General features: G+C 38.0%; 1 protein-coding gene across 1 annotated transcript in view; it reads right to left on the bottom strand.

Moving 5' to 3' along the window:
- Window positions 1-12779: 12779 nt before the first annotated feature.
- HHIP (hedgehog interacting protein) overlaps window positions 12780-27347 on the bottom strand; it is an 88927-nt gene continuing 74359 nt past the window's right edge. The window contains exons 12-13 of the mRNA XM_065877461.1: window positions 17401-17549; window positions 12780-13627 (exon numbers count right to left, since the gene is read on the bottom strand). Of these exons, the coding sequence (XP_065733533.1) occupies window positions 13434-13627; window positions 17401-17549 (343 nt within the window). The 3' untranslated portion in view covers window positions 12780-13433. The remainder of the gene's footprint in view (window positions 13628-17400; window positions 17550-27347) is intronic.

Genomic DNA, 27347 nt, shown 5'->3' with positions numbered 1-27347 from the left:
AGCACAAAGCTTATTGCACAGGCTCTAAAGTTATTCAGTCTGTTATGAAAGCCACTGGCTAGGGATGGTTATTGAGCACTTGAAATGTGGCTGCTGTGATGGGAGAAATGAATATTTAATTTGCTTAATTTTCATTAGCTTACCTTTAAAATCCAATACTTGATTACTGGAAAGCTTTTAAGTATGTTTGGAACAGCTCGGGTGTGTGAATCTACTTTTTCAACTGTCAAGTTTTTTCGTTAAAAATTTTGTATCTCTGATAAATTAGGAGGTTGATTAATATAAACACACTACTATACATAAAACAGATAAGCAACCACTGTATAAGGACCTACTGTAGAGCACAGGGAACTATATTCAATATCTTGTAATACGCTTAATGGAAAAGAATCTGAAAAAGAATATACATATATAAAAAATGTATAACTGTACATTGCTGTACACCAGAAACTAACACAATGTTGTAAATTAACTATACTTCAATAAAAAGAGAAACAAGATTAAAACAAATTTGTGTCCGAATGAAGATGTGCTGTAAGTGTAGCATACACACTGGTTTTCAAAGACAGTATACAAAAGGAATGTATTTATTAATATTTCATTAATAATTCATATACTGATTACACATTGCAATGATCATATTCTGGGTATGTGGAGTTATATAAAATATATTACTAAAGTTAGTTTCACCTGTTTCTTTCTACTTTTTTAACGTGGCTACTAGAACGTTTGAAACGATGCATGTGGCTCACGTCATCTTTCTGTTGGACACTGCTGCTCCAGAGCCAGATTATTGGGTTCAAACCCTTACTCTACTGCTTAATAGCTGTGGGAACTCTGTGGCTTCCCATTTCATTTGTAAAATGGTGTAAAAGTACCTACCTCACATGGTCGTTGAGATGGTTATGACTCAGTATGTAAAGTGCTCACTGGGTGACAATTCTCCATGGGCCTTTTGTGTTTCTGCACCCCTGGTAAGCAGAAGCCCTGAAGGCCTTTGTTCTAAACTATCTTATCAAGGATGCTTGCACAGCAAACGGCCTTGGAAAATAGATGGTAGCTTCTCCCTCTAACGCAAAGATCAGGTGCGTTTGCCTGCTGTCTATGATAAAAGATTTGGTCACCCTAAGCGCAAAGTTCCTCTTCTGAAACTCAACCCACTGCACGAGCAGCTACCATCTGGGCCTTTCTGCGTCACCCTGTGGGAACTGGAGCTCAGAGAACCAGTTACCGATCATGGCTATTGCTGTGAATGATAAACTGTCCATTGTCTCTGAACCAGGAGTCTCCTGTCTTCTGCCGGCATCGGTGAAATTGTGGCAGTCTGACTTGTCTACTTCACCAAGTAGAGTGAAATTGACACCTGAAACTAACATAACATGGTTAGTCACCTATACTCCTCTAAGTAGAGTGAAACTAACACAACACTGTTAATCGACTATACTCCAATATGAAATAAAAATTAAAAAAACAAAACTCAGACCCTTCACAGTTTTGGACAGTACTTGGAACAGGTGCTGGACACACAGCACCATGTAAGTGTTGGATTTTATTACTATTTTACTATTACTATTTTATTACCCCCTCTTACTTCCATTTAGTTTAGTTGAATCACTACCACCTTCTGCCTTTTGTGTCTGCTTCCGCTTAGGGAGAGAGATTTCCTCACTCTCTCTTTGGACCTCTGGCACTCCCATTGGCTGTACCTTATCACTTACCCCTCATGGTGATGTCAGGTTGCATGTGGTCAAATTGTTAGAGCTGAATCTTATAGATCAGCCTAATGGATTTGATTTTCCCTCTCCAAATATTGTCTCTTATTGCTCCAAAATTCTTCTCTTCCAGGAGAACTTTCTAGAAATAAGTATTAAGGCACAGAGTGGCAATTTATGCCTTCTGTTCCTCTGACTGTACTTCCTCTAATACAGAGGACAGTTCGGCACATGACAAGTGTCAGCCACCACCACTTCTCTCTACCAACAATTCCATGTGTCTAGCGCTACTTCTTCACTTGTTTACACTCAGAGATGTGCAGACACACGATCACAGTGTGTAGTTTCCACATAGGCATAATAGATTTTGACTGTACTATAAAAATATACCTAGAGTTAACAATGTAAAAAATTTCAGAGCAGAGTATGTACGTTATGCTATTTGGAATAAGCTACAGGATCAAAACAGAACAAAGTTAAAGGGAATGTGAAACATTTCATTGTGAATTATGTATAAGGGATTATCACACAAATGCATTGCTAAAACGTTTTAACTGAACTCTCTGAATTGCCTTGAGCTCTGGTTTTTAAAGTAGACACCTACTTTGTATAATATAAAAAGACACCTTATTTTTATATTGGCAACAGAAATTTAAATTTAACTAAAATTAACTAAAATTAAACAGTCAGTTGCTCAGCTTGATAGCCGTATGTGGCTCATGGCTACCATATTGGACAGTGCGGATCTAGTACATTTCCATCACAGAAAGTACCATTGAGGATTCCTGCTCTCAAATTACATGAATGTTGGAATCAGATGGTAAGTATTGTTCTTTAGCAAACAGCATTAAAAGTTGCGTCCAAGGTATTTTGGACATAATTCTAGATATGTTTACAACTCTAAGTAATGTGATTATGTCTTGGTTTTAAGATAAAGGCATGAAACTTTAGCTATGAAAAAATTCAACACAACACAGGATTCACTTGCTATTGTGTCGAGGGTTATATCTTCATTTAAATCTATTTGCTCATAGTGATATTTTCCTTTTTAAATGTTTTCTCTTGCCCGAAATCTTCCACAGTTTTGTTATGGCTACATACCATCTTGGCACAGTTTACACAGCTTAAAACTAGCATGTATCTTATTTATGGTGCATACTGCTTTAGCAATCCAATTTAAGTTTACTCTGAACAGATACATGAATTGCAATGTACCTAAAAATATTGTGCTTGTTTGTGTGATTACGACGCTACTGCTGAAAATCACAGCAGCTGAGTAACAACAGCAAGCAGCCCCAGCATCACAAGAATAACTGACTGCCAGGTACAAGTATTTACCTTGTGTTGTGTACATTCTACTCAACTAAGCACAAGCCTGATATGAAGATATGGGACGTATCAGTTTTTCCTTTTTGGTGACAGAAAGCCATGATTTCCATCAAGTTTTTCCAATATTACTGTTCTGTCCTTAAGGTGAGAACAGCCTATAAACCATCCTTTAGATCTTTGCTCTTCAAAATGTGGCCCAGGAACCAGCATTAGCATCACTTGGGAGTTTGTTAGAGATATGGAATCTCAGGCACCCCCAGACCTACTGAATCAGATTCTGGGTTTTAGCAAATTCCCCAGGTGATGGGAGGTACACTGAAGTTTGAGAAGCACTGCTTTAGACACCGAAAATGAGACCTCAGTACATTTGATGCCATTTCTGAGGCACAGTGTTATGGATTGAATTGTGTCTCCCCTCAAAATGCCTGTGTTGGAGCCCTAACCCCCTGTACCTCAGAATGTGTTCTTATTTGGAGACAAGGTCTTTACAGAGGTAATGGAGTTAAAATTAGGTCGTTAGGGTGAGTCCTGATCCAATATGACTGGTGTCCTTATATAAAAGGGGGAACTTGAGCACAGAAACATGTATGAAAAGAAGATTATGTGAAGACACAGGGAAAAGACGGCCGTCTACAAGCCAAGGAGAGAGGCCTTGGAAGGGGTCCTTCCCTTCCAGCCCTCGGAAGGAACCAACTCTGCCAACATCTTGATTTCAGACTTCTAGCCTCCAGGATTATGAGACAATAAATTTCTGTTGTTTAAGCCACCCAGTTGGTGGTAATTTGTAAGGGCAACCCCAGTGGACACATGGTTACTCCTTCTTCTTTTGTATCATGAATTGTCTGCCTTTTAGATGACGTCTACCAGGCATTTGCCCTCTTGTGTCTGCCCAGAATGTGGTATCTATCAGTCAGGTAGGGTGCCTACAACAGTCCTCTTGGGAACACAGATCATGGAAGAGACAATTATGTTTCTAACAGTTGCAAAACTAGATATTAAGGGCCCTGGAAGGAATGGCAGCCTCCCTTAACCCTTTTAACAGTGCACTTCTTCAGCATGAAGAAAATAATGGCCATAGATCAGAGAGTGCTTTAGATATTTAGAGCAAGAGCTGCAGGAGACATGAAAGGATTATTCAAGAATGAACCATACTGGGATGGGAGGAACAGAAAAAGGTGATTTGGAGAATACATCAGAGAAAGCAACAAAGAACCACAGAGGGCAGGAGGAGAGGAGGCTGGGAGACTGGAAAAAAATGAGTAAGAGTATCTTTTCTAATCATTCAGACACCTCAAATTCATGCAATGGAGTAGTTAATGGAGTCCTGTCTAAGATTTGCAATTTCCAGTCTGCAACTCACATGGATCCTGGGATTAGGAATATCTAATAACAATACCTGTTACAGCTGGAAAGAACCTGTCTCTCATTTTACACATAAGGAAACTGAGTCCAGCTAATTAGCTGGAGAAACAAGCCCAGGATCCTCATCTCACAGCCATAGCCCAGGGCTCCTGCCAGCACACCTGGTGTACATGACTTTTGGTGGCTGTAGATCATAGAACAGGGCATCTATGATCATCTAAATTGCTTTACATGAAGCACATGGATTTTGCATCAAGTAGTTTTAATTATAAGGCTATGTCAAAGGGATCTGATGACATCTTATTAAATTACAAGAGTGAGCTCAAGTAGTTTCTGATGTGGGCATAGTCCCAAGAAGAATGAGTTTTATAGTCAAGGGCTACCCAGGCTTCTCTCTGCCTCTAGTGGCCCCCTCCGTTCCCCTTTTAAATTCTGTTTGTTTTAATCATAGAAAATGTTATAGAGAAATCAAGCATAAATCAAATTATGAAAATACATAAGAAATATTGCATCCAAATTGTTTTTCTTTCTTTGATCCTTTCATTCCTTTGAAGGATGGCGGAATTTAATCTCCAGAGAGAAATTTTCAGACCTCCATATAGAAAAAAATGTATTTTTTTCTGATGAGATACTCAATGTGGCTGCCATTTTAAGTTGTTCTTCCATTGGAAATAATACATTAGTCTATACAATTCTAAAAAAGAAAAAAATGAGTGTAAAGAAGCAAGTTCATAGAATTCCCTCTCAGATTAGCCGTCAGACTCCTGGACAAACTGGAAGCTGATAGGTTTAATAGTACAAATGTGCATTATGAAAATTCTTAGTGACAACTGTGGGAATAATGGCCTTTTCCATTGGTAGCTGCCCAAGTAATTGAAGGGTTATATATCAGGTTTGGCAGTAGGATCCCTCTGACTACAACTTGCTGTAATCGCGTTGGAACTCTAGGCAGTGGTTCCTTAAGGTGTTCTCCTAAAGGAGATCTCATCAAGTCCCTTTGTAATGCCACCCTGTTATCTCTCTTCTCATCTAAGTCACTCATTAACATATGTATCAATCAGAATCTAAAAAAAGAAAACAGAAACCACTTTCATGTTTACAACAAAGGGAATTTAATGCAGGGGACTGATTGTACTGGTGATGGCAGAGCTGAGAAGCCAATCAAGGGACAGTGAAGAAACCCAGAGAGATTATTAGCATCAGGAAAAAAAAAACACTTCCATCTCTAGGCTGTTATATACATATTATTATTTTCCTTATGGCAAGTAGGCAGGAGCTGCTCTAGACCTGTCAGGGATTCTAAGCAGAAGGTATGTCCTCAGGAGATTTATAATCTGGTCGGAGAGACTAGACACGCACAGAAAACAGATTGTGATTAAGGGCTAAACCACAGGGACAGAGTCTCAGAACTGGAAAGGCAGTCGCTGAGGGAAAGAGACCTTTGGTGCTTCCTGGGCCATTGAGGAATGTGCTAAGGGACACTTTTTTTGTGTGGTACGCAGACCTCTCACTGTTGTGGCCTCTCCCGTTGCGGAGCACAGGCTCCGGACGCGCAGGCTCAGCGGCCATGGCTCACGGGCCCAGGCGCACCGCGGCATGTGGGATCTTCCTGGACCGGGGCAGGAACCCGTGTCCCCTGCATCGGCAGGCGGACTCTCAACCACTGCGCCACCAGAGAAGCCCCAGGGACACTTTTCATGGTGTCACTTTGCCTAACTTAACACTCCAGAGAGTAACCTGAGTTTAGGGACTCTGAATAAGCATCTGTAACACGTTTTATTCTCTTAGAACAATCATCTCTTCTAGGGAAACAGCTTTTCCTCTCAATGAGTCAAAGAGACGTATTTGTTCAGGAAGGAAGGAGATCTAGATGAAAGCGTTTTGCTTTTCTAAAGAATGTTGGCAGATTTAAAATTCATGTTCAAAACAGCATGGCTGACCTTGTACAAATACTCTCGATACAGTTAACTGGAAGAAAAATGGCAAGGTCAGCCAGGTTGTATGGTATCTGCAATCACTTTTTTCATGTCTCTCCCCTTCTACGTGCTTCTTTCCTTCAATGTGGGCACTTAGGACTCTCAACCGCTCTTTTGCATTCTTCACTTGTTAATTCTTACTTACCTGAAAGGATCAGATTTAAGTCATTTACAGCTTAGAATAAATTTAAGTCAATATTTGTACACAGTGAAACTGACCCTTAACGTTGGCCTGTATTTTGGGGAGTAAATTTAAAAATTAGAACATGAAAAATGACAAAAGGCAAGAATATTTTGAACAAGTAGTTTGGGTACGGAATATTTAAAAATTAGTGTTTATATAGTCAGTATGGATACTTAGGGAAAACTTTAAAAAATTCCAAAATAAAAAAAATTTTTAAATAGCACATGTACATCAGGTCATAAGATAAAGTTTAATACATTTGATCATGTTAAAGGACACAAAACACAGCCAATCTAACCAAATTTCAGGCATGCATTTACATAAATATATTAAATTAAGAAAAGAAATTATACACTTAAACATCCTTTTCACCTAAAAATCATTAAATCCACAGATCAACAATAAAAACCAATTCTCTGCATTTATCACTTCAAGATACAATTGTTCTATTTTAAAGATAACACAAATACACTTGTTAGAATTTATATGCATTATACATATATTATATATTACATAGATAGTGTGTATACATATGTAGTGTTTGTACAGATAGATAAATATATATACATGGGTGTGTGCACACATACAGATACACACAGATGTACTTTAGGCCATCTGTACTGTTATTGCTGGATTTTGATGTTAAACAATTGGAGCTGGATGGGTGTGATTATTATCTTTTGCTTCAAATGTGTTCATCATACCCATGGGGCTCACAATCCCCCATTATAAACATCCTTGCCTTTTCCATAGTACATAACCATGCTGGGCACTTCAATAAACCTTTGTTGAATTATTGAATGGATGGATGGCTGAATAATAGATCAAGCAAAGAGTAATGAATATTATAATAACTTGGTTAAGTAAGTCAGATTAATTCAAATTTAGAAGGATTATCTGAGCCAATGACTTTGCATGTTACTTTTCAGAAGAACATTTACAGAAATTCCAACTAGTACATACATTAACTCTGCTCCCTTAAACGTGTACCTGCTTTAATTACTTGTGCTTCTTATTAATAGAAATCCCAGCAAGGTATCCTCTGTGAATAAGGTTACGGACAAATTGCCCAAACTGTCAACAATCTAAAGGAAAATGAGCAACTAGGAAAAGCAAAACGTGTTAGAAGAATGAAAAAGTTAACCATACTTTAAAACTGGATAAAATTAATCACAGATAAAGCCAGGAAAGACACAGGGGTTTCTGTGCTGATTTGTTTTCTGCTTCTTAATTATAATGATTTGATAATTTTTTCATTTTAATTAGATGGGTTTCTTTTAAATAGTCTTTAGCGAATTAAGCTCCAAAAATTCCTTAGTACCTCAGTATCATTTATCTTGTTACCACATGGTTCTTGGTGAGATGCACGTCCAAAAATGTCCTATGAATATAATGAGATGTGGGAAATACCTGATATCTTATAAGGTTGTCAATGCGATTTCTCAATAATAGTATTATGAACAGAATGTATTAATGTGTTAATAGTATTGGGTTCTACAGTACATGAACTCCTAATTTATTCTATGAAAATCATGTTCTGATTTTAAGAACATGAAGTAAAGAAATATCCAACGTCCATTTGGGGCACAGACTACCAAATCTGATCACACGGTGTTCATGTGAATGGAAACTTTTGGCTAGTTATTTTTTAGTGCAAAGGGAAACGTACAATTAGTTTCTAACTGTGAAGACGAAGTGTATTTTCTATTTAGCCATTATGAATTTCCCATCACTGTTATGTTCCATTTTTTCTATCCTATGTGCTAAAAATGTTTTTTTAACTTAAAAGATTATAGTCAATTGAGATAACTCACCAAACATGTTTGTTAATTTGCTTACATATGTATACATGTATTTTAAGTAATACAGAATCTACATATGCAAAAAAAAAATCCTGACTGAAATGTGAGGTCTGTGTTTGTGATATACATGAGATGTAACTTTAGAATTCATGTTGAGTTGGTACCTTTTTTTTTTTTTTCCGGTACGTCTCTCTGTATTCTGGTTTAAAAAAGCAGTGATAAGATTTAGGCCTAAGGCTTTATGTTAATACAAGGGATCATTATTTATTTTTTATTTATTTTTCAACCAACTTATAGATGACCTAAACGAAAGCAAGGTAAATGATGGGTGTATCTTGGGCTCTCACTTAATGAAGAATTGAAGAAAAGAGCTAACCTGATAAGTGAGTAAATCTCTTCATAGCCTCGAGGGAAACAACAACTGTGATTAGAAGAAAACAATACAACACCTTCTTACACTCTCATGAGTACATCATACTCCCTGAAATAGTTATTTTAAGACAATTTTCAAAACTTATATATGAGTAGCTATTTAAGGGAAAGAAGTGTTGAAGTTGGCTAGGACTAGTGTTTGGCAGGTATTACGGTTTTGTTTTTAATATCAAAATGCTTCTATTCTTAGGTTTCCCACTTTCTTTGTCATCATATTAATTATTAGAGGTATGATGGATTTGTGTTGGTGTGATGACGAGAAAGAAAGTAAGAGAGCAAACATCTGTTTCTTTAGGATATTCTAATGGAGAACTTTCTAAACGTATTGCCAGTAGTCACAGTAACAGGCCCACTAACTTCCTGTGGGTCATAAAGAAATAGGTACATTTTCCGGGCATGGAACTTTGGTCTGAGTTCTCTGCAAGTTCAAGGCTCAAGGGTGGGGAAAGAAGATTCTGAAGTTTCCATTGAGGAACTACTTATTTTTTCCTCATCAATTTCAGATAATCTTATTTAAAATAGACTCCACTGAGATGGTGGTTGCTTGAATAGGAAATAGCTACTAACTTTCCCTACTGTTAACTTGCGCTCTTGACTGGGGATATTCTTTTCAGCATCCAAGATGGAACCCCAGCTGAGCTGGGACATCCAGGCTGGGAGTCATTTACGCTTTTTGTTACTTCTTTCAGCGATATTAATAGGTCAGTCTAGTATGTTCATATTTGTGTACTGTTCTTTATGTTATAGCATCTGAGCAAATGTGGTACTAGGAGAAGGTGTTTTCAGGAAAATAAAGAAAAGATCATAGCCAGCAAAATCAATAGCAACCTGCCCCAGGGTATCTTTATGATGGGTGTACTGAAGACATGTCTGTTTAGTCAGAACCAATAGAAATAGAGAAGAGAGCTGTTAAGAGGAAGAGGGGTACATGGGGGTGGGGAGGCAAAAAGACAGAGAAACAGAGAAAAAGAAAGATAGATATCTCAGATAACGTTCTATAGAGACATCCAGAAACTCTAACTTATTGATCAGCCAACTACAAATGCCTATGATACACCTTAGTTTCCTCTTAAAAATGTAGGTTTGGTTTCTCTTTTATGTTTCCAAGCTAAAAAAGTTAGACTAATAAAAGTTTAAATTAATGTGTTCTTTAAAAGTCCCTAGATGTAGCATCTAACCTTAAGTCCTAAACCTAGTAAGCTTCTTGTATAGTTTATGATTTGGAGATAAAAACGACATCACAAAAATGTTAAAAATTATTAGTACATTATCATGTAATTATTTTCAAAGAAATAAATAGAGAAGAAGTGACTGCTCTGAAGTATGTAAATGAAAAAGAGAATGGTTTTCTATTTAGGTTGTATGTATATGTTGCATGTGTAGGTAGGTTTCTTTGCTCTTTCTTTACGAGATAGTCTGTTAACCTGAGAAAACTTCTGAGTGTTCTTTGTGATAAAATAAAAGATATATTTTACAATAGCCACATTGAAAGGAAATTCCAAGAAGAAAGGTATGAATGGAAGCACTTTTTATCATCACTCAAGTTTCTTAAATCTTCCCTTCTTTCCACTTAAATGATGTGCCTATTCAGTTATCTTCTCATTACCTTAAATAACTAGCAAGAAAACGAAGTTCTATTAATCAGAACAAGAGTTTGGCAGAAGCAGTGGCAGAAAGTTTTTTCCCAACTCTTTATAACTACCGTAACAGCCTTTCACATTAAATTGATACCCAAAGCTTAAGCTCTAGAATGGAAAAAGGGATAATAATCTACATTTTTCTGTTTCTTTATTTTATCTTTATCTCACACATTTGTATCCATACCAAGGACGTTTTCTTCTATTTTGATTATGTGCTCTTTGAACCGAGTAGATGTTACCATTCGTGTGATGAAACAATCATTTTTCCCTAGCTCATACTTTTTAACCAATTCTTACTTGCCTCTCATCATGAATTATTTAAGATCGTTCTCCAGTCACATATTTAAAAAATCTACTTGAAAGGAAAGGTCAAAAGATGTTTTGAAATGACCACTGAGATTTTAAAAGGTAGCTATTAATTAGCCATTGCTATTTACTTCTAAGAACAGAGAGAAATGACTCCAATGACTGTCTTTGCTGGGGGTCTAATATCCCTGGATCTTGTGATTTTCTTTTTCAAAGATTTTGATCTGTTATTCTAATGACTCACAATAGAAAGGGCAATGATACCTGGGGTACATATGTTTTTCTAAGTCATTTGAAACTCTTTCACTTGTGAAAGGGCTGTATAAAATAGCTGGGTCTGATCAGTTTAATCTAGATATTTTTAAACAGAAGAACAAATGGCGATAGAACGCCATTTCTTTTGGAAAGATTCTTTTGGAAAAGATGGAAAGATTAAAGACGTAAGAAGAAATGCTGGGCGTTTTCAGATTTGGCTGAATATATAGCAGTATCCTGATTGTTTTCAGTGAAACTATGTACAGGAGAATGTGTAATAAAATTGCACAATTTGACAGATTTAGACAGCTGGCTCCCTCACAAGTAGTTCACATTTTGTGAATGTCACCCACGTTGAATAAGAGACGATGAGATGGTTAAGGTCCATTTACAAAAATGGTTGTCAGGACATTTTGTTTTTTAATTGTAAAACTTTCTGTGATGGAATTCAGTAAAAGGGCTACGAAGAGAAAGCAAAGAGGACAAAAGACTGCTATTAACCTACAGATGTGGGCTAGTACAGGGTTCACTGCAAGATTTGTCACACTGTTGGGCCAATGAAGTGTTCGTGTGACTAGAAGGGACCACCCCTTTTCTGGGGTAAGAGGGCAATTTGGTCTCCATGCTCATTTAATCCTGAGACTTCTTTGAATAGACTGTCAATTGAAATCTAAATTGTGCAAAATTATGCATGCACTTTTTAATGCAGGCTATTGTTCACTAAGCACTGCACCAAGATTTGTCAACCCATTTCCATTGGGCATGAGGCCACTTGAAACTTAAGTAATCATATATGGAAGACAAGAGCAGAGTACTTAACCAACCTTTCTATGTTGTGGTTTCTCACTGTGCTTTATTTGCAGATCTCTCACTTTAAAACAATAGACAAATATTAGTTACAAGATTTTGTTTCTTTTTGAAATTGAGGCTCCTTTTCATAAAGGTAAGGAGCGGGTTTGGGAAGTCAGTCTGTGCTGTATAATCTGTCCTACTCTACAGTTTAGATTCTGGAGGAGCAGATGTTTAGAGAAGGGCAACCTATAGTAGGTGCCCACATGTCATGAGTCGATGTTTTCTCAGTGGGGCAAAGAGGCCTGATAATTTTGTTATAATCCAAACGTGGCAGGATTGTCTCAAAAACCATGAAGAAAAACGTGTACCAGACTTTTTGCAGTTTAAGTTAGAACGTGGCATTTCTTGAAAAACCCGAACAGAACATTTACAGGAAATTTATTCATAAATGAACCAGAGAGGATTTTCACTGAGTTCCGAAGGAACGTATACATTAAAAGTCATATTTGGCAAGAATGATCATATTAAAAATTTGTACAAGTGACAGCTTACACAGGCAAGATTTGTTAAAAACGAGTGAACTCTTTTCCAGTGAGGCGATCAGTGTGAAACCTGCAACATTCTCGTCACATATACTCTGACAGTCTTGCTATGGTGAAAAGCACTTTACAAATGTTTAATGCTGGAATTTTATAAGGAGTGGCTGTTTTCTTGCTTTTTCATCCGTCGGTAATGATTACATGTTGGCACAAGGATACATTGCTAGATTAGATCCTCAGCACATTAAAGACTGTTTGCTTTCTCACTCCCCTTCTTTCCAATTAAGTTGGTGAAAAATGTAACTTTAGTATTTTACAGGACAGGGTAAAGGTGTTTCATCTAGGTGATGTCTATATTATAAAAATAAAATAAAAAATATAAATATGTAACACAAACCCAGTGCCTATTGTTAAATAAACTATACAATAAAAGCAGACCTTTTAGGAAGATTGGTTTTAGACTTTGCCATTATGATTTAATTTGAAAACAATCTTGAAATTAAGCTAGAGTAACCAGATTTCTCTGCCAATAAAAAGGTAAGTGCGTTAACATTCTGCAATTGGATACATTGATAAAAATGAAGATTACAATTTTATATCAAGTTGCCCTCTTAGAGATTCATCAGGGAGCTCTGAAACATTCTCTCATATTATAGTCCTTTAATATAAAAATATGGCCTTTTAAAATTCAATCCATCAGATTGCACAGTAATGTTTTAAAACTCCATTGAAGTTGACTTTAGTGATTACAGACAGAAAATTCCTGGGAAGGCAAATAATCTCTTCTGGTGACATAAAAATTCTGTTATCAATTTACAATGGAATTTCTGGGGAAATTACTCCGCACAAGGAAATATATATTTAAAAAACCCATCTGTTATACAACCACACTCACGGGGGTTGTGAGTGTGTGTGCGTATGTGCATATGTGAACAAACGTGCCTATATACACACACAGGGTCTGCACATTTCTGGAAATGACTTTTAAATTAATCAAAGAAAATGAAATCACAGGAGTGTGTAGCAGGATAACAGTCGTTCTTTTTAATGACAGGATAAAAAATAAATGCCCATCGGAAAGGAATAGTCAAACAGTCCCAGAAACTATACAATGTAACTTGTTAGATCCAGCAAATAAGATGTCATGTCAATGATCTGATCAAGAATACCTGCCCTGGTCTCTCTGCGGAGGTTTCTGTCCACTTGTTCACACTGAGGACCAAGATATCCTTTTTTACAGAGGCACTTGTTGGGTCTAACACAGACACCGCCGTGGCGACACGCTGGCTCACATTTCGCTGGGAGAAAAAAAAAGAGCAATAAAATCACACTCCATTCTGTAAGTCGGAAACAGCACCAAGTATGAGGCCAATAAATATCTGACGAGTGAGGGAACGGAGGGAAAGGAGGGGGAAGCCAGTCCCAAAATGATCCCAAAGTTAATAAGTACAAAGGAAGAAGGCTTTCAGACTTCTAGTTATTTGGGGGCCAGAACACAACAGACAGTGGGAGACATTTCGAGAGAAGCGGATCCTCCAGATCATGGGAAAAAATTTCAATCCCTTGCAGAACTGACTTTATGTAAAACGAGGATTTCAGTTCTTTAAAACCTCTGCCTCCCTAGGGCATCTCCAACACAGGGCCTGCCAAGTACCGCTCTGTTTCCGTCCCTCTGGGGTAGGACCTCACAGTGGGAAGGGCGCGGCCGGAGAGAAAGGCCCAGCGGCTGGAGCATCACCAATGTAACATCAAGAAATGGGCAGTTTTTTGGGCTTCCCTTGTGGTGCAGTGGTTAAGAATCCGCCTGCCAATGCAGGGGGCATGGGTTCGAGCCCTGGTCCGGGAGGATCCCACATGCTGCGGAGCAGCTGGGCCCGTGCGCCACGGCTGCTGAGCCTGCACTCTGGAGCCTGCGAGCCACAGCTGCTAAGCCCACGTGCCACAACTGCTGAGGCCTGCGTTCCTGAAGCCTGTGCTCCGCAACGGGAGAGGCCACCGAGATGGGAGGCCTGTGCACCGCGGCAGGGAGTGACCCCCGCTTGCCGCAACTGGAGAGGGCCCTCCTGCAGCAGCGAAGATCCAATGCAGCCAAAAATAAATATGTAAATTAATTAATTAAAAAAAAACCACTAGAGTTTTAAAAAAAAGAAAAGAAATGGTCAGTTTTTGATTTTGGTTGGAGGGAGGATCCACCACGTGGATTCCCTTGGATTCCTCCCTTTCCTTGTTCCCAGGGGGTGTAGTGCATATGCCCCTTTCTGATTACACCCTGAAGCCCCTTCTTGGGGTCAGTGCAGTTGCCCAGAGAAAGACGTTCAATCCTTTACAGGGCTGCTCTACAGAGCAGGATTGCTTCAGAAAAGAATGTTTACCACTATAATATAGGTAGGGAATGTAAAGATTTATTGCTAAAATGAGATGGAGCATAAAATTGGGTATATAACTTAATTGTCTCTTACTGATAGGATGAATCTGAGGTATGCAGCCACTGTAGACAGAATCAAATTCCTTGAATACATGTCCTTATACTTTTACGGGACAGAATTATTTTAACCTTTTCCAGGGCGTTAATCAAAATCCAGGGGTCTGTGGCTGATATATGGGAAAGAAAGAACAGGGAGAAAATAGACCAAAATAGTCTTTTAAATTTGTGGGAGATGAGCAAACTCTGTGAGTATGTGAATAAAGTTCTTACTTGGGTCAAAAGTTCTTACTTGGGTCAAAAATACCACAAATATATTACTTTAATAAAACGGTTCTGGTTTCTCTTATATATTCAAAGTATTCACTTGATTTAGTGGAAAGATTAAAGTACTTTATGACAGCCGTCCCAACCTTTTTGGCACCAGGGACCGGTTTCATGGAAGGCAATTTTTCCACAGACCGGGGGTGGGGGGAGGGGGGATGGTTTGGGGATGATTCAAGTGCCTTACATCTATTGTGCACTTTATTTCTATTATTATTACATTGTAATACATGATGAAATAATTATACAACTCACCCTAATGCAGAATCAGTGGGAGCCCTGGGCTTGTTTTCACTTGCCACTCACTGATAGGGTTTTTTTTTTTTTTTTTTCGGTACGCGGGCCTCTCACTGCTGTGGCCTCTCCCGTTGTGGAGCACAGGCTCCGGACGCGCAGGCTCAGCGGCCGTGGCTCACGGGCCCAGCCGCTCCGCGGCACGTGGGATCCTCCCGGACCGGGGCACGAACCCGCGTCCCCTGCATCGGCAGGCAGACTCTCAACCACTGCGCCACCAGGGAAGCCCGCTGATAGCGTTTTGATATGAGTCTGCAAGCAATTGATTTATTATGGTCTCTATGCAGTCAAACCTCTCTGCTGATGATAATCTGTATTTGCAGCCGCTCCCCAGCGCTAGCATCACCCCCTCAGCCCCACCTCAGATCACCAGGCATTAGATCCTCATAAGGAGCGTGCAACCTACATCCCTCGCATGCACAGTTCACAGTAGGGTTCACGCTCCTACGTGAATCTAATGCCGCCGCTGATCTGACAGGAGGTGGAGCTCAGGCGGTAATACGAGCGATGGGGAGCGGCTGTAAACACAGATGAAGCGTCACTCGCTCACCCGCCGCTCACCTCCTACTGTGTGGCCTGGTTCCTAACAGGCCACAGACCGGTACCGGTACCAGTCTGTGGCCCGGAGTGTGGGGACCCCTGCTTATAAACTTTCATTTATATCATATATCATTATTAATATCTATTATGGTATGTATTAAGCTTCCTAGATTCAAAATTATGTTTACCCTCAGTTTAACATACTTTACTAGCAGGCACTCAATAAATATTTGTTATCTGATGACTTGAGGTGACTTAAAAGGTTAGACAAAATATACGTAAGGAATAAGACAGAATGGACACCCCGTAAAAGCAGAGAGAGTAGATATTGTCAAGCATAGAAGGAAGCAGAAGGAAGATATATCATCAGGAATTAGAATATTATTGCATTTAAACACTGATTCTCATTTTTTGGCCAACTAATGAAAAATGGGTCAATAGAATGTAAGCATTTTAAAAAAATAATGTAATTACTTAATTTCTATTGAGTTTCCGTTATGATAGCTTTTTCCTAGATACATAACCATGATATCAATCAATCACGTAATATTATTAGTGCTGAAGCAATTTAAGCTTAAAATGGATACTGTCTCTGTGACTTTAAATGTCTACTTTATTTGAGGTAAACGAGGTATGGTTGTAATCTTTTGAAACAAATACATGTTTAGAGTAAAGAAAGAAGGCATTTATGAATTAAGGATACTGTTAAATATTAATATGGGACCTGAATTTTCTTTGGCAAGAGATACTTTAATATTTGAAATAGCAGAGATCAAAATCTTTTGCAAGTAATATGTATATGCCGGTTGTTGCAAACATACTTTCAGTATACACATCTTAAACTCTAGGTACCTAAATTAATCTAATTGTCTTACTTCACACCAAGTAGAATTTAAACGCGATTATATGTATCTGCGGAAGCCGCAAGTTAAAGGATAGAATAACCTTGGAATGAATCTCTTGCTCTCTGAGCAGCTGCACACCCACCTGATGGTCCACAAGGCAGTGGCAAAAAGAATGGAAAAATCTCATTATATGCCTCTAGATAACTGCATTTTCCCCTTTTCTATAAAAACACCCACTGAAAACCCCTGTTTTTAGCACGCTGCGGCAAGAAAGCAAGCAGCAAATTTAGGGAGGGCCTTTACGGAGTGTTTGGAAAATGCTGGCACTCAGAGAGGGGCTTTGCAAGCACCAGGTCATTGGCTGGTGTGAAAGTTCAAACCCAGGACTGAGAGTCCACAGGGATGATCTAGTTGGGCTGTTTTCATGTGTGACTTTGCGAAAGAACTCGATGATGTTTATGATTAACTTATATACGTGAACTGTTTCCATTAGGAAAATGGCAACGATTTCAGGTGCAAGTTCAGAAACAGACTGAGCATTACTATTGTAAACGGCTACAGTTTTGAACACTAGGTCATTCTAGAGGAAGTAACTAACGTTAAGTTCTTGCAGGCCCGAACTCCCCAGGACAGAAGGAAAACTAACCGACTCTACACCAGTCTCCTTCCCATCCGGGACTGCAGCAGCACTTTCCAGTGGGCGCGCAGTAGCCGTTCCGACAGAGCCGGCAGCACTCAGAGGTCAGGGTCTGGGCAGGCTGGACCGTGGCCCTGCATTCCTCAGGCATCAGAGGTCTGCATCAAAAGACAACCGTCAAAAGTGCATTTCGGTTGCAAATCAATATTGGAATGAAATCTAGTGATTTCGTAGCTTGCAGAGCATGTCTCTTGCTTTCCAAAGAGACCTTTCTTTTACGCTACTCAGACAGAAAGGTCGACAACTTTCTAAGAGGAGAAAATACACACCCATGAGGAAACAAACTAATCAGTTTTGAACCAAAAGGAACAAATCAAACATGGTAAGAAACTTTATCATGATCAAAATTCATTGATTAAAAATGTAATTACGTTACATCAATATTTTGGTAGCTAAGAATTCCTAGCAATTACAATTTAAAAAATAAAGATGAATAGATATTTCAAAGCTTTTTTTTTTTTCCCTCAAAACGCCAAAAGTTTTTAGGAATAGCACCTGAGATAGGTTTCACTTGTTATTGGCATATTTGGCAACATCACGAGGCTGAAGGCATTCATCAGAATGAACAGTTGTAGCCTAAAAAACTTGGGAATCATTTTTTATTTCATTTTTACATTTCTTTTGAAATACTTTTTCCAGAATGACTGTTCTTAAAAGGACGTCATAACACATATGTGTGTTTACTACTGACTCAAAGTTTAAACTCTTTATGCAAAGAATGATCTACATAGAGAGATTTTATATACATACATGTATATACGTACATATATATTTTTATAATTTGATTTTGTCCCGCTATGAAGAAAAAGAATGCTAATAGTAGCAAACAAAAACATCTTATCTGTCATGTTAAAAGTCATAGACTTTGTTTTAATTGCTCTACAATTGCCATCATTTAGAGAGGGACCAAGATGCCTGCTTGGTTTTTGAATAAGAGGGTGTCTTTCAAGTTGTTTCACGCTGGAATCATGATCACACCTGCTCATTACCTAATCTTTGGGGAAAAATGTGCAGTGGTACTTTGCTATCAGTCACTGCTACCTGTGCCTCAGTGTGGTGAGAAAGCTCTTTTCAGTGAAGGAATGTAAGTAAACACTTCATCACCAGTCAAATCACCACCAGGAGGATGGGCAAATCAGTTGGAGTCCTTAAGTACCATAACAAAGAAGGTGATAATTATAGGTCAGAACGACCACAGAGGTGAATGATATAGCTTTCCGAGAGAAGCAAATAATTAGGCCCTGCAGACTCAGTTTTCTTGAGACAGGTTATCTTGTTATGCCCCTGTAGCAATATGAACAGTGATAATAATTTGGAGCTTGGCCTCAGGCTGTTTCTACAATGACTCAAAACCATATTTAAAATATCTAATGACTTCTTTAGTTCCTCTCTCCAATAAGATCCCATTCTCTGTTGAAAGCATTGTTTGGGATTGACATGTACACACTATGATATTTGAAATAGATAACCAACAAGGACCTACTGTATAGCACAGGGAACTCTGCTCAATATTCTGTGATAACCTAAATGGGAAAAGAATTTGAAAAAAAATAGATACACGTATATGCATAACTGAATCACTTTGCTGTACACCCGAAACTAACGTACATTGTTGATCAACCATACTCCAATATAAGATAAAAACTGAAAGAAATAAAAGTATTGTTTTGCAGCTAACGTGACAATTCAGAAAACTCCCTTAAATCTATTCAACCTCTTATTTAAATCTAGAAATGGTCAGCTTATGTGAAAGGTACTTAAGGCATTCCATATTTTCACTCAGAACACACCATCAAGTAGCTCCTATGTGCCCCCAAGGGAGTCTTTCTGAGAGTAATGGTAGAGTGTGATAAGGTGAAGATGTTCAACAGATATGCCAAGGAAAGTGAGGGTATTACCTTGGCCTTCTTATTGTTGAATAGCCCGTCTGCCTACTTCTTCCTCATATAAAATTCTTATTTTGTTTGTGAGACGACGGTGGCATTTGTGACCATCAGGAGAGCAGTTTCTCGGTAGCCATGATGCTCTTCTGAGTCACAGGCCACCACCATTTACTGAGTGATAATCGGTAAACAGGTATTGTTTCCATTTTACAGGTAACTGAGATTCTGTTTACCCAATTCTATTTGTTACTCACTCGTTCACGCTCTTTCTGATTCATTCAAGAAAAGAGGCCCGGAAGCAAAGTGTGTCAAGGATATGTTACGTGTTATATGCAATGCAAAAAAGGCAGGCACATAGCTCACATGCTACTTGATGATATGGTTCATGCCTGAGCAGATGAATCTAAAGAGGAGAAGACACCATGTGGACTAAGAACGTAGGTGACTTCGATCAAACAACTACCACCGGAAGGTGTTGCCTGTTTGAGGCAAAGTGTAGGGACATTGATTCATGTGCACTGGGAACGGATAAGGGGGTATGATGAATAGAGATTCTCTGTGGAAGTTCAGTTCTTCAGGGCAGGGTATCTGATCCTTTTTTCTGGATGATCCTCCAATTAGGCACTTTGTCTGATTTTCACCAAACATTCAAATGTGTGGAAACTCAGATTATGGAGGGAATTCTAAGTTGTTTTTTTTGCCTAGGGTTGAGCAGACGCTTATCTATCGGTGGATGTGACTGCTTCATGCTTGGGCTTGTTTAGCTTATATAAAACTGTGTGGCTGTCATATATAAACCTTACGATGCCCTTAAATTTTTAATTACCTAGGAAAATATTTATTTTTTCTTTTATGAAGTTGACAACCAACATTCCTCACTTAGCATGTTAAATAGATTCTGTCTCTGTTATTCTATTGGGGAGCCTTGAACATGAAAATGTACATAAAACATAGCCCATCGCCTATAGGACTTCACTTCTCTTAAGGAATGAGTAATCTTATTTCCCCTTTCCCTTCCCCATTGAAATAAAAGCTTTCTGAGGGCAAAAACTATATATTCAATCCTCTTCAAGTCTAGTCATTGACTCTGACAGGTACTGTGCTCTTCATGGGGATAAGACAGAAAAAAAACGGGGTCCTAATCTTCTTGGAGACCACTGTGGAGAAGACAGACAAGCAAACACAAAAGTATAAGGCAGTATGATCTTTGCTATGATTCACAGGAATACAGACGAAGGTGCAAGTAATTTAGGATTGAGGGATGTTATAGAAAGATGATATTTAAGCTACCAAAGTATTTTATCTCAACTACTTATAGTCATAGGAGGTAGGAAAATACCATAGGCATTCGATAAATGTTTATTGAATTGAATGCATATAGTAGAAACTTTTTTCAAATCTGGAATATAAATTCCATGAAGACAAATATTCCCCTCTCTTCTCTTGTGTCTTTCCAAGACCCAGAAGAGTGTACAGCACATGGAAGATCCTTCTTAAAAATCTGCTGAATGAATGAAACGAGTGGCATTTTAAAAGGGTGTTTGTTTCTTTAAAATGCTACTGAGTGACGATATTAGGAATATATGGACTCTTTAGGGGAGGGATATCATTAAAATCGAATCACTGTACTTTTATATCATAAGCATAAAACTAAAAACACTCACTGTATTTCTCTCTATTGGCTAAATTAACTTGTATTAATTACAAGTATTTGTAATTACAAATTACAAATTTGTAATATTGTATTACAAAATTCTTCCAAGGCATAGTTAAATTCATTTTAAATAAAGCATTTTTACACTAATTATAATCATAATAAATAAACAACAGGCTAAGAAGTAAGCATGACATAAAGAGATGGGATTACTTTTCTCCTCCAGCTGGGAATTAAGTCAACATATGAACATTCATTTTTCTAGTAATACATTTGTTAAAGTTTGACAAAGATTTTTGGTGATCCCAACCATCTCTTTCCTCTCCACTCATTCTTTGTTCTAGGGACATTTCTTCTTTCCATTGAAAAGAGTAAGGTTCCTTTACATGGAATGAGGAGAAAGAAAAGGGAATAAAACAAGTAAATTTGAACTTTATTATTATTGTCACCTTGAAATAAACCATCTTGTATATTCCTAATTACTACATATACACACCTAGATGGGATCTCAACAAAAATCTAGGGTATATACTTGTGATAGATGAACTCATTTTTCATTCTTATTTTTATTACACTGGGAAATTGAGCATCTTAATGTAGGCCTAATAAAAATTACTTAAATGGTCTTGCTCTCCTTTTAAACAATTACTTTTTAAACTTTTGGACTCTTAGGTCTACTGAATGAAGTCTGAGATAGCTTTCAAGATAGAAAACTTACCCAAGAGGATATTCAGATTTTTAATAAAGAATATATGGTGCCCATTTGTTGACAGTTATCTCCATAGTTCTCAAACTTAATTTAAATTAGAAAAACACATTTTCTAACCCCTTTACACATGACAAATAATGAAGCACTAAAGGGATAGTGTAGAAAACTGCCCAACATTTTTTAACGTATAAGCATTGTTTTCAGAAACATAAGACATTCTCTTAGAAACCTACGTTGGCTGGTTCTGTGTAGTAGCATAAAGCTTTAGATACTTTCTTGAAATAAAGGAGGAAGTTGAGAAGCCTGATAATTTATAACACACATTATACTGTGACGACTTTTTGTGAACAGCTAAGGCCAACAGCGAATGTCTCTGGGTAGTGGGATTAAAGAATGGTTTTAATTTTATGATACTTCATAAGTGAATGAATCAGTCAATAAATGAGAAGTCTTCTGTGCATTTGCGTGGAAGCACAGGGATAAATTCTGTCTTAGCAGGCCTGATCCTTAGAGTGAGTGTTACAGAACTCGATCTGTTGTGTCCTTTATGAAAAGTAAAGGGGTTCATTCTGAAATTTTTGTTAGGGGTTCAGATTTTAAATGTATGTTATTGTAAAACAAGGTACATCGATCATGAGTAATACTTTTTTTTTTTTTAGTAATACTCTTTTATAAAAATCCTGACTCATTGGAAATTTCAGAAGATGTGCTAATTCTATAGCTTCTCATAGGCAACAGTCTGCTTGAGGTGATTAAGGACGTGATGTAAGAACTGTCTTATTCTTTTTTTTTTTTTTTTTTTTTTTGTCTTGTGGGATCTTAGTTCCCTGATCAGGGATTGAACCCAGGCCCTCAGCAGTGAGAGCTTGCAGTCCTAACCACTGCACCACCAGGGAATTCCCTTATTCCTTTATCCATAGTCACACTGGGACACATGGAAAAGTGTTCCCTTGCAACTGTAACCTTTGCAAAACGATTTTTCTTCCATGCTTTTTCCTATTGTCATGAGGTAGGAAAAACTGATAAATCCAAATCCTCATCACTCAGTGTGGTCCCAGAGCAGCAGCCCCAGCAGGAGGTCGTCTGAAATGCAGACTCTCAGGCTCCCCCCAGACGTACAGAATCAGAATCTGCACTTCGGTCAGTTTGACAAGTGACTGACGTGCAGGTTCAAGTCTGAGAGGCCCCTTTCTTTTTTCTGCGGTACGCGGGCCTCTCACTGTTGTGGCCTCTCCCGCTGCGGAGCACAGGCTCCGGACGCGCAGGCTCAGCGGCCATGGCTCACGGGCCCAGCCGCTCCGCGGCATGTGGGATCTTCCCAGACCGGGGCACGAACCCGCGTCCCCTGCATCGGCCGGCGGACTCTCAACCACTGCGCCACCAGGGAAGCCCCGAGAGGCCCCTTTCTTAATTAGGGCCATGCCCAGCCAAAAGTGGTTAATGGGGCCATGAATAAGTGTGGTCAGGAGCTTCCAAGTACAGAATATTCTGGGATCTTGTGATTGGATGGAGTACGGCCTCTACACGAGGGGGCAGCCTTCCTGTGCCACCACAGAGTCTGTGGTTTCATGGATTTCCTCACTCGGTAAGCATTCGATATACAAGCCATAACCCATAACCACTCATTGTTCCTAAAACCATCACTCAGCACTTTTGCCTCAAAAAAAGTAAGAAAATGGGAAATTTCTCCCATTTGTATAGCTTGAGGCATAGGAATGAGCACTAGTGTAGTAGTGGTATGTCATCTTTTAAATTATTCATTTTAGTGCCTTTCTCCAAGGTCAACATACAAACTACTTTTTCTTTTCTTTTTTTTTTTTTTTAGTCTGGATAATTTTCTTCAGTTTGGGTGTTCACTAAATGCTTCTTACTCATGTTGACAGTTCTCTTTTCAGGGTCAGTTTACCCATGAGGAGTAGAATTTTGGATTCCGACTACATATAACCATTTTGTAGTACCTGGTAAAACGATAATACATCATACAAATTCAATTTTGCTCTGAGGAGTCTTATACATTCATAATACAATCCTATTCCAGGTTGGAGAACAGAGAAAATGCTTCTGTGTAACCACGCAATATCGGTCTCACAGGACTTCGTGGCTGTAGAGATAGCAACACACATTTCCTAAGAATATTTTTCAAGTACCATTTGAGATATACCAAAAAAGTAATCGTTTTAAGAGCTACTTGCTTTCATTTCATTCTTAAGGAATGCCTTCTTTGACATTATATCATATGTAAGCTGCTTCGAAAAATCTTTTTACATATGTCCTCAGTAACATATATAAAGTGAAGGAAAAGAAAACAAATTCAAGACTACCTCTGAACTTGTATACATTATGGGTCATATTAAACATTTTAAATTTGTACTGTATATTTCTAGAATTCAAATTTAGAATGGGAAAGGCAGTGCTCTATCTTATTTCTCAAACCGCTGCATTTCTGTGTTCTGAAATGCGCTGAACAGTGCGGCTGGGCCTCAGCTCTTTTCTCTGTGACTAAGGTTGCCTTCATTTTGAGGTCTGTGATTTAAATGCTGAGAACATGCTCACTCAGAAATAGTGTCGACTGGCTTTAATATGGCAGTTTGGGATTGAGTAGGTGCTAAACTCAAAGAGGACAAAGGTAGTGGCAACTTGGTGGAGCTGTGAGTCGGACCGCCTAGTGTTAATGAAATTATTAGAACGTTCACAAATACCTGCTCAGTTTTGTTCTATGGTTAAAGATGCAACCAGAATGAAAGCAGATAATGAAGCCACTTACACTTTCCAGTCATTTCATATTAAACTTTATCCTCACGAGATGGGGCCAACCTTGCTATTCTCAAATTTAGAAGATCAGAACATGGACGAAGATATGAAATAGCTTTCATACAGCTAATTCCAGGTAATCTGGAACTCTTTTCTAGCACAGCTTTCTACTCAACTGGTGCTTTTTAGGAAAAAGGGAGCTAGGCACCTGTGTTTCAGGCCTTATTAATCTTCCCTATCCAAACATCACTACCACTATACACAAGTATCTAAAAGGGTGTGTGGATCGCCTTCATTCAACTTTATCAGCTTACCTCAGTTTATATATTTCCAGGCGAAGATTAGGAAATGAAAAGTTATGTATTTCCTTAAAAGGAAAACCTAGGAGAAATGACGAATGTAACTGGATGATGAGGTTGTCTGCTTTTAGGGAAAAAAGGATAAAGTCCAATTTTATTAAATTGCCTTAGGTGTTTCTTGTATTATGTTTGCAATGTCCTCAATTCAGAAACTGGTCCACTACAATTATTAGAAAAATAGGCATTTGCACTTTAATTCAGTGGACTTGCTCCTGAAAAATCTCGTATTCTACAAAATCGCATACTAAAAATAAGGCTTATGGGAAAAATAGAGTTGGGGCAGACCCCTCGAGATCCATGCAACTTCGTAACTAAAGCACTAGCAAAAATAAAACTTGGTACCTTGGGAGAGGGCAGCCCAGGGAGCAGGTCGGCAGTAGCTGGAGGAGAGATTTGCTCAGGGGAGATTGAAGCACACAAAACCAAAATGGTGATGGATGTGACGCTTTGAACTCAGGAGGGAGTGAAACCTGCAGAGAGCCATGCAAAGCTGGAGGAATGTCTCCTGGGGGAGGGAAACTCATTGCGGACACTTATTTCTCATTTTAACAGTCAACTGAGAAGACGCCTTACTGCCTGTACAGCAGCCGGGCTGAGGCCTTGTTCCCCCTGGTAGAACAGACTGGACCAAGAAGCCAACTCATGGTGAGTTTTACCCATCACCTTCTGGACCATTATCTGGCAACTTGTAATGTACAATGTTCTGGCATAATTTTGTCCCAAAGTGGCAATATTTATCTCAGATAATATTGTTCATGTTTTCGGTAATGTGTGCAATCTCCTGCTTTAAGATAAAAATAAGCTCTTTAGAGGAAAGGACTAAATTCTCACGTATATTCTCCCTCCATAGCACATAATACAATATCTTGAACACAGGAGACAAGCCAAAGATACCTGCAGACTGATTCAATCTCATGTTTTAATCTTGTATAACTGTACTTTGATAGGATAGAAAAATAAAAACTGAAAAATTAGGGTACAATAAAAAGCCAATGCCATTGCTTCCTAATATAAAGAAGGAACAACATTCTGTTCAGAATTTTACGTCTAAAACCAATTTTTTTTAACTTAAAAACTTGATTCATAAGCCATAATTGATAAAAATGTTAGACACTAAATAAGAAATGTCTGCGACTGGGAGAATAGACATTTTAAGTAACACTTTGATTACAACATAATTCAAAAGTCTTAAAGCCTATATAGTATTTTTCTTTTAGAAGCCATCTAAAAAATAAATCTTTTTCCCACTTAAAAAACTGTAGACTACTAGTGTTTTAATTTTGTATTCTATGAAGGCAGAAAATTTAAATATCACTAAATGTTTTAAATGGGAAGTAAAATTTGAAATGATTTTCTGTCCCTTAAAATAGCACAAAAATGTCAGTTTAAATTCTCTTTGAAGACTATTAGGATGACAAATTCACAAATTTTGATGTTACACCTTTTGATTCATTTGTCAATGTTGACAAAAACGAGTCATTTAAGCAACAGATTTTTTTTAGCTCAACTAAAATGAATTAGTAAAAAAATGATGCTAAGGTAGTTTTTTTTTTTCTTTAAAAAGTTTATCTTCCTCTAGAAACCATCTTTTTGCAGATTTGTGTGGCTGTTTTATGCAAGATTAAATCTGCCTTTATCTCGAGAGCTGTAACATCTGATGATGATCCACTGTCACAATAAAAGTAGAAGATATTCAGAAGGTCTAATAATATCAGATTTCCACCACTGTCCCTGGTGGGGGAGAAACATGGGTATTGAAAAGAAATGCTTTTAAGAGGCTCTTAACAAATGAGGCTCTTTTTGAAGAAAATATTTTTAATTATTCATATTCTCCATTTTATGCCTTTTTAACAAATGCCATTTGTAAGTGGCAAATCAATCAAGTTTTCATAGCAATCTGTACAATTACTCTAGGAACTGATATTTCAACATTTAAAATTGATAATTTAAGAAAGACTATAATTAGTATAAAGCAGAAAATTCCCTTGAATGCTGTGGTCATATGTCACATCTTCAGAAAATAGGATATAAACATAAGAAGATTTATAGTATAGACTTTTAAAATAGCATGGTCGTTTAGAGAAAATTTTTTCATAAGTTATGGTATAATATTTTGTGTATATTTTGAAATAGGCGATGGCTCTACATAGCCTTGTATGGAATACCTGAGTATGTTTAAGTGTGTTTGTGTGCGTATATACAGAAACACACAAATCTTGGTAAAATATGAATACAATTCCAGTTACACTTAGGCCGTTACCATATATTATGTATGCATGGTCATCCACTCATTAGAAGTTTTGACTTTGATCTTATCTCATTCTTTTGCAATATATCTTTAAAATTTCAGATGGTATCTGACAGCATAGGAAGGATTAGTTCGCTAAAAATCTTGTGCACTACCACGTAAACTATAATAGCATATTAAGAATAAAATATAAGCTGGCACCTAAGTGTATACTCTTTTTAGTTATTGGAAATGTAGAAAAATTATAGCAAAAATGTGGACCATGCTTCCTTGTCTCTTAGACTTCAAATCC

The sequence above is a fragment of the Phocoena phocoena genome, chromosome 5, assembly GCF_963924675.1.
Source record: "Phocoena phocoena chromosome 5, mPhoPho1.1, whole genome shotgun sequence".
Classification (NCBI taxonomy): Eukaryota; Metazoa; Chordata; class Mammalia; order Artiodactyla; family Phocoenidae; genus Phocoena; species Phocoena phocoena.
Note: the sequence above shows the minus strand (reverse complement) of the source record. Positions and strands in the feature narration are given on the sequence as shown.